General features: G+C 49.4%; 9 protein-coding genes across 9 annotated transcripts; 4 read left to right on the forward strand and 5 right to left on the reverse strand.

Moving 5' to 3' along the window:
• Positions 1–77: 77 nt before the first annotated feature.
• Positions 78–3,289, reverse strand: K444DRAFT_536914 (uncharacterized protein; the record flags this gene model as incomplete). Its single annotated transcript, XM_024875419.1, has 3 exons — positions 78–2,188; positions 2,249–2,430; positions 2,493–3,289. The coding sequence occupies 3 exons, from the start codon at positions 3,287–3,289 to the stop codon at positions 78–80; spliced, it is 3,090 nt and encodes a 1,029-aa protein (XP_024732624.1).
• Positions 3,290–4,627: 1,338 nt separating this feature from the next.
• K444DRAFT_77671 (putative Golgi apparatus membrane protein tvp18) lies at positions 4,628–6,030 on the reverse strand. Its single transcript, XM_024888704.1, has 4 exons — positions 5,610–6,030; positions 5,538–5,553; positions 5,246–5,338; positions 4,628–5,197 (listed from the first exon to the last, which is right to left on the reverse strand). Exons 1-4 carry the CDS (start codon positions 5,644–5,646, stop codon positions 4,897–4,899), a joined length of 447 nt encoding a protein of 148 aa, XP_024732625.1. The 5' UTR covers positions 5,647–6,030; the 3' UTR covers positions 4,628–4,896.
• A 408-nt stretch (positions 6,031–6,438) lies between these two features.
• K444DRAFT_666411 (nuclear transport factor 2 domain-containing protein) lies at positions 6,439–7,200 on the reverse strand (the record flags this gene model as incomplete). The annotated part of the gene is made up of 6 exons (XM_024887184.1): positions 6,439–6,549; positions 6,610–6,708; positions 6,764–6,853; positions 6,884–6,948; positions 7,076–7,093; positions 7,194–7,200. The coding sequence occupies 6 exons, from the start codon at positions 7,198–7,200 to the stop codon at positions 6,439–6,441; spliced, it is 390 nt and encodes a 129-aa protein (XP_024732626.1).
• Positions 7,201–7,957: 757 nt separating this feature from the next.
• K444DRAFT_616789 (uncharacterized protein) lies at positions 7,958–10,561 on the forward strand. Its single transcript, XM_024880993.1, has 3 exons — positions 7,958–9,477; positions 9,527–9,876; positions 9,928–10,561. Exons 1-3 carry the CDS (start codon positions 8,418–8,420, stop codon positions 10,285–10,287), a joined length of 1,770 nt encoding a protein of 589 aa, XP_024732627.1. The 5' UTR covers positions 7,958–8,417; the 3' UTR covers positions 10,288–10,561.
• A 142-nt stretch (positions 10,562–10,703) lies between these two features.
• K444DRAFT_616790 (uncharacterized protein) lies at positions 10,704–11,433 on the forward strand. Its single transcript, XM_024880994.1, has one exon. The coding sequence runs from the start codon at positions 10,831–10,833 to the stop codon at positions 11,059–11,061; it is 231 nt and encodes a 76-aa protein (XP_024732628.1). The 5' UTR covers positions 10,704–10,830; the 3' UTR covers positions 11,062–11,433.
• K444DRAFT_78024 (putative penicillin-binding protein) lies at positions 11,260–12,898 on the forward strand. Its single transcript, XM_024888706.1, has 3 exons — positions 11,260–11,841; positions 11,896–12,404; positions 12,461–12,898. The coding sequence occupies exons 1-3, from the start codon at positions 11,458–11,460 to the stop codon at positions 12,861–12,863; spliced, it is 1,296 nt and encodes a 431-aa protein (XP_024732629.1). The 5' UTR covers positions 11,260–11,457; the 3' UTR covers positions 12,864–12,898.
• On the reverse strand, positions 12,899–14,513 carry K444DRAFT_694853 (putative impact protein; the record flags this gene model as incomplete). The annotated part of the gene is made up of 2 exons (XM_024887875.1): positions 12,899–14,346; positions 14,395–14,513. 2 exons carry the CDS (start codon positions 14,511–14,513, stop codon positions 12,933–12,935), a joined length of 1,533 nt encoding a protein of 510 aa, XP_024732630.1. The 3' UTR covers positions 12,899–12,932.
• Positions 14,514–14,692: 179 nt separating this feature from the next.
• K444DRAFT_567822 (uncharacterized protein) lies at positions 14,693–15,731 on the forward strand. The gene is made up of 4 exons (XM_024877181.1): positions 14,693–14,732; positions 14,827–15,124; positions 15,177–15,354; positions 15,406–15,731. Exons 2-4 carry the CDS (start codon positions 14,904–14,906, stop codon positions 15,679–15,681), a joined length of 675 nt encoding a protein of 224 aa, XP_024732631.1. The 5' UTR covers positions 14,693–14,732; positions 14,827–14,903; the 3' UTR covers positions 15,682–15,731.
• A 26-nt stretch (positions 15,732–15,757) lies between these two features.
• Positions 15,758–16,689, reverse strand: K444DRAFT_645438 (Cloroperoxidase; the record flags this gene model as incomplete). Its single annotated transcript, XM_024885087.1, has 3 exons — positions 15,758–15,960; positions 16,000–16,169; positions 16,226–16,689. The coding sequence occupies 3 exons, from the start codon at positions 16,687–16,689 to the stop codon at positions 15,758–15,760; spliced, it is 837 nt and encodes a 278-aa protein (XP_024732632.1).
• Between the last annotated feature and the right edge of the window lie 726 nt (positions 16,690–17,415).

A 17,415-nucleotide genomic window follows, 5' to 3' on the forward strand; every position in this document is an offset into this window, starting at 1 on the left:
ACCGCAAAATGAACGAATCCATTTGTGGTTCTCAAACTAAACTAACCCGAAAGAAACGTGACATGCCCACCCGGCCTCTACTCTACATCTTCTGTGCTGGGTTTTAATGTCGCCGTGGATGCTGACAATTCTCCCTCCTCGGCCTGGGGTGTTGCGAGTGTGCTCGGTGAAATGACAGGAGGCTCGTCGCTTGCTTTCACTGGCTCTTGCTCGTGGTTATTACCAAGAGATCCTGCGGCCACAGCCGCCTTCTCCGCCTCCTGGCTTTGCTGGACATGGAGATCCTCCGGAGGTGGGTATAAAGTTTCCTCCGCTCCTGGAGCAATCTCAGACGAATCATGCATAGCTTGCTCCGCGGTGTTAGTCGCAAGAGTTGGGGTTTCCGACTGCGCTGCTTTGGTACTCAGTGGAGACTCCGCATCATCTTGATGCAATGTTACGAGGAGCGAATCCTCATCTGGATCAATCTGCCAGAGCGTCGAGGGCATCGAGAACGCCAAAGTGCTGGGGTTTTCTGTCACAATTGAACTGGCTGGGGCCGGACTCTTCGCCGGTGCTCTGCGAGCTGGACCTCTAGCCCTGCCCTTCCTAGCGTCGACTAGCGGGGTCTTCTCTTTTTCTTCTTCCTTTTCTTCGGGCACCTCTTCCTTCTTAGGAGCTTGGGGACCTAGTTGCAAGCGCTTGTTCAAGTCTGACATAAAACCACCTTGCAGAGCAGCAATTTTACTGCCAACTGGTCTTGAAGGGACAGGCGGTTTTGGCTTAGTGGCTGGAGCCGCTCCTTGATCTGAACCAAGAGATTTGGCTGAAGAATTTGACGGCACAGTGGTCAACGGAACATTTTCTGACGATTCACGCTTGATGGGTTTTGAAGGTCGTGCGGGAACTTGAGGTTTCGCCTTGGCCGGAACAGGTGGAGATGTCGAGTCGACTTGTGGAGCCAGCTTTACACGGGAGGGTCGTTCTGGGATGACAGGTTGTCCCTTCTCAGGAGATTCTGATAACTTTAGTTTTGCTGGGCGGACTGGTATCTGGGGCTTCGTTGTAGTCGCGGTGTCCGCCGTAGGTTGGTCGTCTGGTGGGCTCATTATGTCCTTTTCGTCAGATTGAAACTTGGCGACTGTGGTTTGAAGCTGAAGACTGTCAGGTGTATCCTCCCAGATATCGCGGCTAGGAAATCGTTGCTTCAACCCTGGTCGAGTCTCCGCTGCGAGATGTGGTTTTTGAGCCCAGGGCTGCTTCTTCTCCTTGTGTAAAAAGCTTTCAGAGTCTTCCGACTCCATATCTGCAAGTTCCTCTTGTCTTCTGGCAAAGGCTCGTTCCGGAGTCTCCCCTTCTTGAGGCTTGAATTCTTTCGACTCCTCTGTATCTTCTGGTAATTGCGGTGTTGATACCGTAGCGGTGTATTGCAAACTGTTGGGAGTATCTTCCCAAATATCTTGACTAGGAAATTTTCTGTTCTTCAGCTCGGGTCTCTTCAATCGATCAGCTGCGGTCAAGGGTTTCGAAGTGCTGGCAGCCTTCTTCTCTTCTTCTGGGAACAACGGTTCGTATTCGTCCAAGTTTTCCAAAGGAGTCGATGTAGAGTGAAAACCGGGGAGGGCGCCATGAATGCTCCCTGGTCGGCTTGTTGGTCTGCTGCCAGCTAAGCTTGAAGCACTGCCGGATCGATTGTGATATGCGGAATCTTCGTAAGCACTGCCTCTGCGCTCGTTCAAGGGCGACACAGCTGGCTGCAGCTCCCACCCGAATGGCTCTTTAGCAACCTCATCCGATGCTAAAATAGGTGCCCCATAACCCTGTTCATCGTGAATGCCATTATCTTCACCCCCAGGTCCCAGGTCCTCTGAAGATTCCATGTGACCAGCACCCCCATAAATCTTGCTTACACGGTGGCTTGGAGGATCTACGTGGATTACGTCGTCATCGTCGGTCTCGCTCTCAAGAGCAGCCCCTGATGGTGCACGAAAATCTTTGGACAAGGTTTTCTCGAATTCGTTCTTCCCTGAGGCATCTGTGGGGAAGGACTCCTTTCCCAACGGAGAATCAACGTGGGTATCGGACGTATTGGACTGTGTCAGATGAAGTCCTGACTGGGGACGCGGAGAGGACATGCGGGAGGCATACTCTTCGGACGCTTGGAATCCAATTTGCTCAGTTGGTGTTCCCATGATAGCAGGTGAAGCACCTAGATCACATTAGATTTTTCGGGTGATTCCTGTGCAAATCACACAACTGTAAGCCTTACCAGGTACAACACCTCGACTAGCAGTATCTCGTACAATCTTGTTCAAATCTTCGCTACTCAAAGCCCATTCTGGTCTACCCTCTCCATATTGGCCAAGCTCTTTCCTGAACAGTTCTGGGTGCTTTTCGTAGTATGCCTTCTCGAAGCGATCGTGAGGGAGCTGCCCGTGTCCAAACCGGCCACTTTGGTCCAGTTAGTAAAACTGCCTCTCCGGCTAGAGAATAGGAAAGGAAGCAACTCTTACTATGCATCAGGTGGCATGTCATATCCACGGCCACTGGTCCTACGGCCATGGTGTCTGGGTTTCGTGCCATCATTGTGGAATCCAATACCTGGAGCGTATGGCTGAGAAAATGGTGAAGGGGATGGAGCTTGAACATCGCCCGCATTTGGGTACATAGGCACGACTTGGCCAATCTGCGGGATCCCATGCTCACTCTCAGCGCTGGATGGGGGGCGTTCTGTGCCATTAGAAGTCTGGCTGGCAAAACTGGCCTTGGCCTTCAATGGCCTCGCAGAAGGATCCTTATCGTCGCTGGAAGCTTTGCCGATGCCGAAAGCTGCAGCTTGGCCGGAATCGGTGCGAGTCACCGTCGAAACTCTCTGCTTGGCGCTGGAAACTGGCAGAGAGGGCTTCGGAGCATGAAGCTTCAGATCGTTTGCAACATTCCGAGTTTGTGTAGGTGAGGTTCCAAGATCCTCTGGGGCTGCAAAGACCTCAGCGTATTCATTCCCCTCCTGGCCAATTGATGGCAGAGCAACACTCGAGGGACTGCGTTGCAGATCAGAGCTAGAGGCATTGGCACTTGAGCTGCTGTACACCGTCGATTTTGCTTGATTGCCGAGGTTTGCGAGGAAGGGGGTTTCGTTGAGGGGGGAACGCGCAAAGCTCTCTCGTTGGGGCGAGATGGAGCGGTCAAGACGCCGAATCGGTCGAGGAGGAATCTTTGGCAGCTCGCTGCCCAAAGAGAGCCCGCTCCCAGTGGTCTGGTCCTGAGTCCTAGTAGGACGAGGAGGAATTTGGGGCATCGCAGTCGACATCCTGTTGGTGATTTGATGTACGATAAAGTTGTTAAAATCGAGACTCTGAGGTTCTGGGCTCCTGTCAGTATTTCACTCCTGCCCCAAAAAGCCCGGAGCCAGTAACACAACAGTCCGACTTGCAGATTGTGGGGAAGACAACGGTTCGTCTCTGCGGTTGTGTGCTGTAAATCTAGTAAATTGACCTCTGCCAATGTGATCGACTCCCATGTGGCATGTTGGGAACGTGGTGAGACCTTGCCAATGAGTGCAGAGGGCTGACGAGCTGCAAGCAGCATTGATACCAGACCGCTCGGCTTAGTCTTTCTGACCCAACCCGTCTCAAAGAGGTGTGCATTGGGCAGCAGGGGACAATGGAACGAACATGCAAGGAGAACTCACGTTGTTGATGTGCGGTGAAGCTGGTTTCAAAAGTCGATCATCGAAGCTGTAGTTGTGTAGAGTACAAAGTTTGGAAGATGACAGCATGACATTCTGGTGGGATGCTTCTCGAGTGAGTGATATGAGGCGGCTTCCACCCTTCACCGCGCTAGTTAGTTCCAGAGAAACAAGGTCCCAAATCATTACGCCATGTCCGCTCACGGAACTCCCATAACCTTGCCGTCACGTCTTCGCTTTCACTTACTCTCGTCTTTCTGCAATGCACGCGATCGGTCCACCCAAAGACACGCGCATTAGAGGTAATGATTGGAGACAGCTTCACCTGCACATAATTGCCTGGACCTAATTCGCCGGGCTGCGCGATATTCTTGCAGGGGCAGGGGCAGGCAAGCAAAACCTCGAAGCCGCGCTCATGCCCCCACCAGGAATCCAGACTGACTCCACTGGCTCCACCAGCGGAGTGGCTCAGACGTCCCGACACGTCCAGCTCTTCGTGAGCTATTTTCTCAACACGATCAGCGGCAGCATACTAAACCCCTCAGCACTAAACAAGATCTTGATTGCTCTATCACGTTCTCATCACAGTTTGTCCGTGTTGCAGCATGCAAAAAGAGATCTGGGAAAATATCGGTGTTCCCGTCAAAGTAAAAGTCAAATCGTCATGTGCCTGAGAGGAGACTTGGATTAGCGGTAGCTAAAGTACGCCTTTCCCCGCAAAGGTCATGGGTTTTCCTAAACTGCCAATCATCGTAAGGAGGTAAGGTCCTAGAGATCGGTGGGACTCGTATCAAATGTTCCTCACGAGACGATCTAATCGAGGCAGCTAGAGCTCAAAGAGACTCATGACTTGGCGGTATCCCGACCCAGTCCCTCTTGCGTTCCTCGGGAAAGGTCCCGGGACAGACCGTCATTGTCCAACCAAATCACTGGGGCCAAAGATCCAGAGTGAAAGAACTGCAAGTTTGGATTGTACCTCGTAGGAAAACGAGATATAGAAGTACGGTAGTTGAAACTCCTCAACCTTTCTTGGAAAAGAAAACCCGTAATCCGGCCAGGCCAACCAGGTGCAAAATCCGGAACGCCAGGCCCTAAACTCAATGCTCTCCCCATTTTCTACCATCAAGCAATCCGCAATCATGTCCCTCAACTTCATTCGGCCGTCCAATGCAGCTTCCTCCATGCTTCAGTTCCTCCATGCCTCATTGCTACTCATCTCTCGGAGTTACTTAGATGATCATCTGTGCAACTCCTTGCCCACCAAGTGTCTTGCTTCCCACAAAGCCCTGCCCTTTTACTCCTGCCAAAGCGTAGAATGTACCAGCAAGCGTAAGCATAATCGCTGCGGCGATTAGACTTGTTGGGTCGGCAATTATACTAAGCCATTGGATGAGGCCCATGGCAAAGTAGATGCCGGCACGCATATAGTTCGTTGCGAATCGGCGCATGAAGGTATCGAATTTGGCGGAGGTAGGGCAGATGCGAAGGAGGAGAGGGATCTCGATGAAGATGATGATGAACGAGCTTGCGCTGGGAACCTTTAGCTTTGGCTCTTAGGCTGCAGAATGGATGACTTACAGGCAGAGAGCTCCGAAAAGGATCAAGATGCTAATGTGGAATAGATGCGATATGCCCAGGGCGAAGCAGAGGAAGATACATATTACTCCGGTCCTACCGTCAATCGTACTGTCAGCAGTCGTTTGTTGGCTTGTACGAGCTTCCAACATCATATCATCGGACCACCGCGCTTGCAGAAGACGCCTCCGTGATATCTCAGTGACGACTTCGAACTATAGAACTCAAGAATGAGGTGTATTGAATTCAGAGTCGCAGGTTCAAGTTCGATGTATCGAATAAGCTGTCTACTTACCATTGTCCGTAAATACCTGGGATATTCTGTTAGCCAACTAGACCTCTCCTTCGTCGCCCAGAGCAATCTTACTGAAATTCCTCGTGGCGAATTCCTCTGCGATCGTCATCTTTGCGTGTGTGTGATGGAATCAGCGGAAGTCGAAATGTGGGTCGAGGTTGAGAGGTTGATCAACAACAGCTCCAAAGCTTCAGCAAATGCGCAACGTGAGATCAGGCGGGGATGGTTTGAAGTGCGTATGTCACATAGACGAGGGTCGGAAGCGTCTAAGGTGGTTTTATGTTGGGAGGGCGATTGAAAAGCAGTGATTTTGTTGCTGTTCTCAAGAATTACGTGGTGTCTGGGGTTTTGGAGTCCGAGCCGTTGTCTGGCGCCACACGAACTCGTCGCTTGATGAGGCTGAGCACAGGCAGGCAACGAAAGGACAACCAAAACGTAACCTTGATTGGTGCAGGGCTTAATGAATTCAAATAATATATGTCGTTTGTCACTTCTACCTTGAACGGGACTTTACAATATTAGATTGTTGTCGGAAAATTTCCCTATCCGACAAATCACGTTTGCTGCTCTTGGGTACAAGAAGTTACTCCGGCTTCCAAGTCGTCTTTCGATTCTTTCCAGGCAGAAGCTCAAGATGAATAGGCAAACGCTCTAGAAGACACTTTGACGCGCAATGTGAAGAGTCCAGTCAGACTGCATTTTCAATAGCTGTTGACTGATGGGAGTCCCACTCGTGAGCTCGGCCCCGTAAATGGAAAAACTCGAAAATCCGTCCTCACGCTCTGGCTGTCCCATAATATCATCGCCATATCGTCTTTCCATTTGAAAGTCGACATAATGCTCGAAAAAGACAAAGCTATCCCGCGACTCCTATGTACCCAACCATAATTACAAGTGCAGCTCATCCGAATACCAACTTAAAGATGTCGTTGTAAATGAAATAGCTTCCTGCGCCGTCTGGGAGGAGTTGGAAGGCCTGGCTGTAGTTCATGGATCTCTCCTCCTCGTCGACCTAAGGAAATGAAGTCAGCTAGTGATTTCTTTGCCGAAGGAGTTCGATGTTGCGACGTACGAGAAGGGCACCGGTGACGAGAATCAAAATTCCGCCGTTCTCAGAAGGTTGTGCATCAAGAGTTGACACGGCATGTTTGACTTTCTCGAATGGGAGGCACTGGTGAAGGAAGCCTTCATTAGCAAGGCGTATTGTGAAGATTAGGATTACTCACCGAGAGTTTCTCGACAATCCCACCAACACCAGCAATCGAAGCGGACTCGAAGGTCAGCATAGAGTTCTCCCGCTGGCGGATGGTCAGAATCTGTATTACTTCCAAATGTAAGGGGCTTACGTAGAGCGGAGCCAACTGCTTCCTGTCGGCATCAAACTGGTGGTAGTAAAACTCGACGAATTGCTCTACTTGGAAATTAGTCTGGGTTTGACGCAAGAAAGAGGTAGCTTCGAGGAATCTTCAACGGCGGGCTCTCTTGATATAGGCATGCCGTGGGCTTTCGTGAATTTCAAATGGAGTGGTCCTACTCACTTGCGACATCTGCGAAGTCTGTAAAGGCCCGTTAGCAAATGCGCCAGCTTTAAATGGGATTTGGAATGAGAAGGAGCGGGGATGAATAATACTAATATAGGAGGAACGTTTCACATACTTGCCATCTTGCCGCCTGTATCTGTGATGTGTTCTTGAAAGTTTGTTCTTGTGGGGTTGGTAGGCTCCTTGCTCGATGTTGTTGTTCAACGACAACATGCATGGAGGGGTTGTAAATAAATGATCCAGATGGTGGAGGGTACCACGTGACCTTTACGCTAAGGTCGCCAGCGCGGTCAATTTTGCTCCAACTCCCGAAGCCCTCTTCTCAGAAAATTCCAACACATCCACCTTCAACTACACCATTGTCTGCCACGTCTGCCTCCGCAGAATATACAGTGCCTTGTTGTACAATTTGCTACAATACTGACTCCCACTGACAGCCCCAACTAAGGCCACAGGTCTTTTTGGTACGTTCTTCGTTTTCTCTCCTCAATACTCTTTACTCTGATGACAAAACCTTCCATTAAGAACGGCCAACTGAAACCTCATGTTGATTCTATTAATTTCAAGCTCAACAGTCTGATCTCACTTCAAACCACTGTCGCATTTTGTTCTTAAGTTTATTCGAGCTCTAGCTAATGCAAGACGACAGAACTGGAAAATCTACACAAATTTTGGCTCTCTCCGAAGAAATGAATCACGTTAGCATATATTGACTCCAGTGTCGGAACACGAAAGGCTATGGAGAGGGAATGAAATTCTGATTCAGTGGGCTGCTTTCCATGGAAACGCTGGGACTCCGGCAACCGTGACACTGCAAGGCAAATTATTGTTAAGAGCACTAGAACAAGACATCCTACTTCATTAAAGCACAGCGACGTGTCACAACAGCAGTTGTGGAAATTTTTCCAGTTGTGACGCCAACTTGTGATCTTGGCTGCGTGACTTGTACCGAGATTCACCTCTGAAATGACCCCGTCCGTGTGAAGCCGCAAGCCGCGTCTTTTTGTCTGGGTTCGCCAAACCAAACCTCATCAACCTCGTCCTTGGCCGAGCCCTTCCTTTGTCCCCCCGAAATGTTTGGCCAGCCTCTTTGAACACTCTCATTTGCCCTCGCACATCTTTCCAGAAGCTCGGGGATTCACAAGCCCACGCTGGGTTGCCACCGCAGGCGATCGAACAGTCGAATCAGGTTGGCGTTCGCTACTTTTTGATTCTGGTTTATCGCAACTCCAACGACTCGCCTTTAGAGCTTAGCACCCTGCAGCTCGCACATATTCGATTGCGCATACCATCTTGTAGCTCTACAGCTGCAGTCGCTACAGCAGGAAGCTGACGAGAAATGCCGTGCTTCAAGGGCATCGCCGTCAGCGTTCACGCTGAAGGCGCTCCGCTTCCAGAGTACTCCGTCCAGAAGCAATCCCGAGTCTCACGCGTCAACACCTACATACCAGTCCCGAAGCCCAAGATCCCGCAAGATCCAGCCTCGAACAAGCCAGAGCCCTCCAAGTTCGCCATCTCCATCACCCTCTTGACTCCTGGTCTCCCGGTCCCATATAGCGCACCCAAGGCGACGGCAGCCGACCCATACCCCACACCCCAGATTGTCGGAGCTCTTCCTGGCATAGGAGCCCAACGGGGTAACTATGTAGGGACTGTTGGGCCGTATATACCTATCACCAAGTCCGAGAACGAAACCATTGCTGCCTATATCTACTTTGATGGCAGAGCAAAGGAGGAAGTTGCTACACTACTTCGACCTGGGGAGGAGACGTGGGTGAACTCACGCTGGGTCCAGGTACCTGATTCCGAAGGTGGTGGACTCGCCGAGAGAGAATTCCTCTTCCGCGAAGTTGGTTTAGAGCGCTGGTTAAACGGCCTCGACCTGGACGGGCAGGATGCTGCAGCGAAGATTGAGAAGCGCAGACAAAAGTTTGAGAAGCGTCGTCGGCGTAGGAAGGAGGAGAAAGGAAGTGACGACGAGATCTCGAACCTGATGTCTCCTGGACGAAAGTCTGCTGGGCCAAGAGATGTCCTGCGATACGGCGATGATGAACGATCACCGGTCGAGAAGCTATCAGATGACGATGATGACTTCAGCTCCGACTCGGACGACGATGCACCACCGGAGGCCGCTGGACAGATCAAGGTTTCCATGTTCCGTGTTTTAGCGTCCGGGGAGATCAAGAGAGGCGAATATTCTCCACAATTCGATGCTCACGACGATGACGAGGAGGGCAGCAACAAGGAGGGTGGCAATGAGGAGGCAGACATTGATCATACCACCAGCTTTGCAAAGCCCAAGACCCTGGATCCAAAGTCGATCAGCACCCAAACCGTAACTGGGATTGATGGACCCGACAAGCCTTTCGCCGTCTTCACGTTCTTCTACAGGGGCGAGCGTGAGTTTCTTCCTTTTTCAATACATGACTTTTGCTAATAACCCACAAGGACAATTACAAAAGATGGGCATCCTGACATCAAAGTCAAAGGCCAACCCTAGTTCTTCCAAGAGACGATCAACGCAGCTAGACTTTTCTAACCTTGCTCCGTTAAAACCTGGTGGCACTGTTGGCTTCTCGTCATTCAGAGATAACGATCCATCCAGGCGAAACAAGTCCAGAAAGAAGAGCAATGGAAGCGCTCCGGGTGATATGATGGAAGATAGTGAAGAGGATGACGATGACGTGGAAATTGTTGGGAAGATGGAGGATGTTGAAGATAAAGATGTGAAGGCAATGTTGAGCCCGGAAGACGCAAAGTATTCAGGGGAATTAGCAGATGGAGTAGGTCGCATCAAGGAAAGTTTCTAGATTTGACTCTCGGATTGCATGCGCTGACTCTCAATACAGCTGAAACGTCAACATTCTGCGGAACCTCTGAATGCCAATTCTCGTCGGTCACCTGCGTCTGTTGGTAGTACCTCTGTTGGTGCAACTCCACCGGCAGACATTGACACAGCACCTTCGAAAGAAACACTGCCAAGCAACGTTTTCGGAGCCAGCTTACCAGACGATTCGGTTGTTGGCAGCCCTCTCAAGAAACATAGAGCAAGCCTGTATGATATGAACAACGAGACAATGCAGAAGCGATTAGGGTCTGGGTTCGGAAGCTCGCTGGGAGGAGACGTTGTAGCTGTAGCAGAGGCTGCTCAAACACCGTTGCCCCGTCCAGCACAGGCACCGACTGTCGAAATGGAAGAGGAGTTATGATGAAGAGTATATATCATTCCAGCAGACCCGGATTTGCATACAGGTGTCAGTCTTTTTTGCTATACTAGACTAAGCACGGAAATTGGAAAGCACGGGCATACTTGCTGGCACGATTGGCCTGGACGAAGGAGAGCTGTTAGTGGTATCACGTGCGCTAAATGCTACCAGCTTCGAGAGGTGTTGTAAGAATTTAAAATACCCAAACAGAAACACAATCGCCGCACATGACGGGGCTTAGTTATGAATGCAGAACCAATGGATCAGTCCTGAAAACCAAGCCTGAGACTTCTTTGCTGTACACCTGCTTCCAATTCTGTTTCTGGAAGGTGGGTTGCATTAAGCCTAGTGGCTGATGCCTAAATAGTTATCAATCAAGTGGAGTTGAACGCGGGGAACCTCATCTTGAAGATGACGACGTTCCCTGTACCTCTAACTGTCAGCACGGAGTTCCAATTCTTCCGTGGATATAAATTCTGAGCAGTTTCGTGGTGGTTGGCATCCTACCTGCAAGTTAATTCAAGTTTACGAACCAATTGAAGGAAGATGTTGCACACCAACTTCTCGTTGTTGCTACCCCTCCTTCTCTTCCCCCCCTTTGGCTCTGCAGCAGAACAAAAAGCCTTGAAGGGTGGGAAAGTTAGTCCTCTCAATGCGAAGTTCGAGAATTTAGTTCATGAGACGCTGGAACTGTGGCGTGTTCCTGGAGTAGCAGTAGGTGTCGTCGATGGGGATTTGGAATGGTCACAGGTGAGAATTTCAGAATTCATTTGTTGAATAGTTTTCCATTCGAGTAATGATTCTTAAGACGAGAACCACAAATTTATCCACCAGCTTTAACATTTAAGAAATCTATTCGTCTCTTTCGTCGATTCCAATCTTTGTCGTAGCTGTCGACTCATTGTACGTACTCCACAGCCCTCAACTGGGCGATTGAGGGAGCAACAAGTAGTCCGTCTGGACCTCAACATTAGTCTGTTTGAGCCAATCCAAGTTTTTGATAATTTCCATATCATCAATGCCTCACTTCCGTAGTCCCCGATCGCAAATTCTCCCAGCCATGCTCATCATTCAAACCAGGGATATGGCATAGCCACCTACCCTGACACAAAAGTGACACCTTCAACCCTTTTTTACGGTGGCAGCACGACAAAAGCCTTCACAGCAGCAGCAATGTCTCTTTTGGTGGACGATGATGCCAACTTCTCCAATGTCCAATGGAAAACGCCAATAGTCAAACTCATTCCAGATGACTTCATGCTCTCTGACGAGTATGCCACAGCTCACACCGCCATTGAGGATGCTCTCTCCCATCGATCTGGCTTGCCACGACATGATTACAGCTATGGCGGAAATTACGATGGCCAGAGACCCTCGTTAAAAGGAGCAGTGAGAGCTTTGAGGCATCTTCCTTTGACTGCAGAGCCGAGAACCAAGTTTCAGTATTGTAACCAGATGTATGGCGTTGCTTCTCATGTTATTGAGACATTGACGGGAAAGTGGCTTGGAGATGTGCTGAAAGAAAAAATTTGGGAACCGTTAGATATGAAAGCGACTGTGAGTTCATGTGAATTCATAATTTAACTAGCGTGTTGCTCACAAGTACTCCAGTACTTCTCAACCTCTGATGCTGAGAAAGCACCGGAACACCTTGCAGAAGGCTACGTCTACTACAAAGATGAATTTCAACCTGTCCGGGAGATGGACCTCACTTGCATCAGTGGAGCTGGCAGCATTGTCTCCAATGTTCTCGACTACTCCAAATGGCTTAAAGCTCTGCTGAGCACATCAGGGCCCATCTCAAAAGCTGGACACAAAGCCCTGAGAAGTCCCCATATATTCGAAGAGCGTAAAGAGGGGCCGACAGCTTTTACAGGCCCAATAGCCTACGCCCTAGGCTGGTCAACCGGAGTATATCATGGATACGAATTCTTCGAACATAGCGGAGGCATGATCGCTTATGGAACTGATGTTATTTTTTTCCCAGCGCTGAATTACGGTCTTGTAGCTTTTGCAAATACCGCGGTGACTTCAAACTGGGTAGAGCAGGCCCTTATTTGGCATCTTGTCGACGAACATCTAAATATTCCCAAGAAGGAGAGATATGACTGGAACAAAAAGTCAGGCCCCTCTTTCAGTGGTTCATGACATGGAAAAATTACTAACAGTCGTCCAGAAACCAAGCTCGAATGAAAAAGTCACACGACGAATACGAAAATATGTGGAAAGAAGTCTATCCAAACATACCTAGTCCGGCACTGTCTACCACACTTCCGCTTCAGAACTACACAGGCACGTATTTCCATCCTGGATACAACAATATCACACTGGAGCTCAAGAACGGGTCTCTTTATACATATCGACAAGATGCAACCTTGAAACTTGAGTTCAATTTGGAACATATTTCTGGAGATTATTTCATGGCTTATGCAGATTCTACTGAAGCACCTGGTTCTATATTCAAGGCAGCTGCTCCAGCTGAATTCAAGGTCAGCCCTGACGGCATATCCAAAACCTTCGGTCTTGCTGCGGAGCCCGAGATGGGGAAGGATGGGAGGATTTGGTTTGAGAGAACATAGAAGGAAAAGTACTTAAAAGTCGTTGGAGATGCTTGGATAGATGGTAGTCCAGAGTCTCGTATAATAATATCAGCCTTTCCTTCGTAAATTCAGTATATCAACGAGTTTAACCTCGCCCTTCCCACCCCATCCCGCAACCCCACTTTCTACATCAGGCCTCACTTGCACGTACCAACTCCAAGCTCTCCGATCAAGCTCTTCTGGGCTCAAATGATCTGCCCAAGAACTGAACAGTAGATCCAATGCTCCGAGCAGCAATCCTAAGTTCTCTTCTCTCTCCTTATCCAATGCGGCCCCGGATTTCTTCTTTTTCGAATCAGCAGCAGGAGGAGGCGAGCCAAAGGCCTTCAAAATATAGGATCTTGCAGAGCCAGGCTGGTATATCGGCATGCCTCCAGCTGTGCCACCAGTTACCGGAGCATCCGTTTTCCTCATAGCTTCCAAATCCAGCCCCCAAAGTGCCTCTAAACCTACAACTCCTGCTACTCTTAGTCTCTGGGATAAAGCATCTCGAGAGACCTGTGACATGATCCGCCACCGGTCCGGTCCGAGCATTATTCCTCCATACCATCGAGTTACCACGAGAAGGGCGTTTACGATGTCGTCTGCTTGCATCAAGCCAAGGATATGTCTCCCACCGCTAGACTCTCCATCGTCGTTGGAATCTTCTATGACCCGGTGATCGCCACTTACTCGCCACGCTGTGATGTTGTGACTGGCTTCTCTCAGTTCGGCGTTGCTTGCCATGAGCTTTTGCAATTCCGATCTCGCCTCAAAAGGAGAAGTAACAGTAATCGACCGTGCCACAAATGTCGATTTCTTGGACGTAACGCTCGCAGAAACCGTCCAGCCACTTGTCCCCTCAATCTTCGAAGGCTCTGTGGAACTGGAAGCCCTGGCCATCACCTGCGTGCTCTCCTCCTCACTCTGCTCCTTTTTCTCCTCAGGAGCCTCCCTCCATTCATACCCACTCCTCTTCAAAACACTAACCTCCCTCCCCATAACCCTAACCTTCGGCTGTCCCTTGCCCCAGCCCTCCTCATCAGCACCCTTTCCACTCTGCAACCCCAAGCTAACAGCCTTACTCCTACTATTCAAACTCACCACCGCCTGCCCAAGACTCAATTTGCTACTCAGCGGCTGCTCCGGCATTGTATAGCTTAGCAACCCCACCGCAAACGCCAACACAAGCGGTGCTCGATTCGTGTAAATCACTACCTCTTTCAGCTTCTCTTCATCATTTATCAACTCTGGGAGAGCTAAGGATGCTTCTAGCTCAGCAGGAGTTTGTGGTTCCTTCGATAATTCGTAGGTTGATTTCTGCTTCTTCGAGAAAGAGGAAAGAGATTCGGTGGCGGGGCGTTTTGAAGAGGACCCGGGCTTGAGAGATGCTTTGCAGGCGGAGAGGAGGGCTTTGGCAGCCTTTTCGTCGGAGATGGCGGTTGTTAGGGTGGGCAGATCTGATTCGGCGATTTGGGATATGCTGGGAAAATGTCAGAGAAGCAGTGGTGGGGTAGAGAAGTGGAAGCACCTCCGCAGATTGGCAGCTTGCAAAGCTTTGACGCGTCCCATTGCCGCCATCATGGGAACCTTATTGCGACCTGTCGTCAGCAGGCGAAGGAGATCTTGGACGTCTTTTTGAGTTGCCATTGTTTAGTTTGAAGTGTGAGGTTGATGAGCTCTCCTCTCGGGTCGGAATAGGCTGCAGGCCCAGGCTGCAGCTTCAGGGGTCCAAGCGAACTCTGGGGTAGCTTCTCAGCCTTGTGGGTGAGCCCCACCTTTACTGTACAAGTTCGACAATACTTTAGGCAATTCTAGTTATTTAGCTATTAAGAGCATCTGGGTATGGTCCAAAATCCATAGTTCTAGGTATAGTTTGGCCCTATTCCCCCCTCACACTCTTACATGGCTCAGCCTCGTCCTGTTTGTATTTACCGGTGATAACGGAGTTTATACCTTCAAGAAATACAAGCCAGAACTACACTTCTTCCTTCGACCAACTTTGCCTTTGAGATCCTGCAATTCAAATCAAGGATCAGTATGAAGTTCATACTCACCGGCTGCACAGGCTTCATTGGGAGTGAGGTTCTCTCACAATGTCTTCGAAACCCCACAATCACATCGGTCGTTGTACTGTCACGCCGCCAACTCCCTGATTCTGTTATCAATGACCCGAAATTGAATGTCGTGATCATGGAAGACTTTAACTCATATCCAGTGCCTGTCTTGAAGGAATTGGCGGGTGCTGATGCGTGTATTTGGTAGCACTTTCCTCTTCTCCTACCTCCCCTAGATTCTGGCTGATAACCGCAGGTGCATGGGAACTACTGTTGGAGATAAAGTCCTAGAAGTGGATTATCCACTTGCTTTCGGGAATGGATTCTCTAAAACTCTTGAGAAGAAGTTTCGGTACATTCATCTTAGTGGAGCGACAACTGAGAGAAACCAGGAGAAACCATTATGGTTCAAGGGAGAGATGAGGAAGACGAAGGCAAGAAAGCTCCTACAATGCTTCTCAACGCCTTACTAACGATCTGTGAAGGGACGAGCGGAAGAGAATATGCTCGGCTTCGCCACCAAGGAAGAAACGAAAGGTCCTTGGGAGACCTTAATCGTCAAGTCAGGTTTCGTGATATCGAAAGATATCAAGAGTCCACGGGATTTCATGGGATGGATGATGGGAACTAAATCTTGCTTACGAGTGGATGAACTGGCAGCAACAATGATAGACGCTGCTCTGAGTGGATGGAAGGAGAATACACTCCAAGATGTTCAGACAATGGGTGCAAGGGGACGAGAAATACTTTGCCGATCATAGCCCATAAATCTATTTTCCGTTCATGAGAAGCTATACACTTGAACTCCAAGAGCCCTCTATCCTACTTCTCCTCCTCTCATAATACGTGCACTAGTAGTCCGATGATGGGATCATAGCCCCCGAACGCCAATTTCAAGGTATTCGTTGTAAATTCCAATCCCTCAGGAATCACTTCTCCATTCGCTGCATTGCGAGAGAAAACCATGTCGCCCAAGGTCAACAAATTCGTCTGCTTGGTAGGAGGTCTCCATCCCTCAACATACGGAAGTCTCACCTGATCTAATTGTGATATAAGCAGCTCCTCTCCCCCAAGTTAACAGCACGACCCATCAAAGGAGACATGAACATATTCAACAGGAGCAGCCCCGTAAATGAGATCACCCATCACAGAAATATAAATGGCAGTCTCCTCATAAGAAAGGATAAACTGCTGCGGTGTATAAATGAACTTTGGACCCCGCTTCCCTTCTGTAATGACCCGATTATACCTATCAGATCAGCCACCTCCCCATTCTCGATCAAGGAGCAGCAGTGCAGCGCTCACTTCGCCTCAGCAGCAACCGGAATACTCGTAGCATTCATCCCGTCGTAATACGCCAAGGCCGATTTAAAAATCGTTCGGTTGAACGAATGATTTTCTCCATTATTCTCATAATTATCCGCCCGATTCAAGCTGGCATCATGCTCAATAGGGAAATTATGCTCATTCAGGTTGCCCAGGTCGAAGGAGGTAGAGGGGAGGTTCGCTGGGGCCGAGAGGAGGCCCGCTCCTCCTATGACTGTGGCGAAATCGGCTCCAACATTCATTCCATCGTTGAGGGCATTAATAAGAATGGGAATCGTAAGGATTTTGCCGTTATGTGAGATAAAACCGTGGCTCGTAAGAGAACTGAGGCCTGGACACGGGGACCGGACATCTCCTGGCCCTGGGGGAGACCAAGCGGAGAAGTTTTGAGCCGCGGAGAGGGGAAGGAGGAGAGAGAGAGCTGTTGAGTGTGGTAGAACCATCGTGACTTTATCAAATTCTCTCCTACATAACGAAACAGGAGAAAAAGGCACTTGATTCTTATGAAGAGAGTGATAGGAGACCCTATCTTAGTGGTATCCTACCTTCTCCTCCTTTTCCACATTATGTGTATTGTTGCTTAATTCACCTCGGCGCGTTTTTGGGGAACATTGACTACAGTACCGTCCGTAGCGTTACCTGTATTCTTATTAGGCTTGACGATCATCAAACCACAACCTCCATCGTCATTGCTACAATTAGACTTTCTTGCGGCAAATCAAGGAAGTAGCCTTCTAGTGGCTGCCTGATCCTGCAGAGCTAACAAAAGATCCCTCAAAGTCGAGGCTTCTCGAATATCTGCAGCATATTTCACGGGTCTAAGACCAGAATCAAGAGGTTGTCTTGGAAAATGTCCAGAAGGTCACAAACTCCGTTTTATGGTACATACAAAGAGCCGTCCCCGATGACAGCATTAAGCAAAACCATTTCCACGCCATATGTCTGTTTTACCCACGCCCCATGCCGCATTTTGCCCGCCCTCTCGCACCCTCGTACAAAGTGGCAGGCAGGGAAACATTATCATGTAGGATGCATTATTAGGAAATTTCTTTCGTGCCTTGCCCCACCTGTAGTGTTGCAAATCTCGCAAAAACCCGACCCATCGCTCGCTATGCAGAGAACAAATCCTTAGATCTAGGACAATGAGAGAACGCCGTTGTGTTTGATAG

This window comes from Hyaloscypha bicolor, assembly GCF_002865645.1.
Source record: "Hyaloscypha bicolor E unplaced genomic scaffold K444scaffold_124, whole genome shotgun sequence".
In the NCBI taxonomy this organism is placed as follows: Eukaryota; Fungi; Ascomycota; class Leotiomycetes; order Helotiales; family Hyaloscyphaceae; genus Hyaloscypha; species Hyaloscypha bicolor.

Coding starts and splice junctions, on each gene's coding strand:
- K444DRAFT_616789 (XM_024880993.1), top strand. CDS start 8,418: ATGCCGTGCTTCAAGGGCATCGCCGTCAGCGTTCACGCTGAAGGCGCT. Junction 9,478..9,526: donor GTTCTTCTACAGGGGCGAGC/GTGAGTTTCTTC, acceptor ATAACCCACAAG/GACAATTACAAAAGATGGGC. Junction 9,877..9,927: donor ATGGAGTAGGTCGCATCAAG/GAAAGTTTCTAG, acceptor CTCTCAATACAG/CTGAAACGTCAACATTCTGC.
- K444DRAFT_616790 (XM_024880994.1), top strand. CDS start 10,831: ATGTTGCACACCAACTTCTCGTTGTTGCTACCCCTCCTTCTCTTCCCC.
- K444DRAFT_567822 (XM_024877181.1), top strand. CDS start 14,904: ATGAAGTTCATACTCACCGGCTGCACAGGCTTCATTGGGAGTGAGGTT. Junction 15,125..15,176: donor GGTGCTGATGCGTGTATTTG/GTAGCACTTTCC, acceptor TGATAACCGCAG/GTGCATGGGAACTACTGTTG. Junction 15,355..15,405: donor GAGAGATGAGGAAGACGAAG/GCAAGAAAGCTC, acceptor CGATCTGTGAAG/GGACGAGCGGAAGAGAATAT.
- K444DRAFT_77671 (XM_024888704.1), bottom strand. CDS start 5,646: ATGACGATCGCAGAGGAATTCGCCACGAGGAATTTCA. Junction 5,198..5,245: donor CTTTTCGGAGCTCTCTGCCT/GTAAGTCATCCA, acceptor AAAGGTTCCCAG/CGCAAGCTCGTTCATCATCA.
- K444DRAFT_78024 (XM_024888706.1), top strand. CDS start 11,458: ATGTCTCTTTTGGTGGACGATGATGCCAACTTCTCCAATGTCCAATGG. Junction 11,842..11,895: donor CGTTAGATATGAAAGCGACT/GTGAGTTCATGT, acceptor CAAGTACTCCAG/TACTTCTCAACCTCTGATGC. Junction 12,405..12,460: donor AGATATGACTGGAACAAAAA/GTCAGGCCCCTC, acceptor ACAGTCGTCCAG/AAACCAAGCTCGAATGAAAA.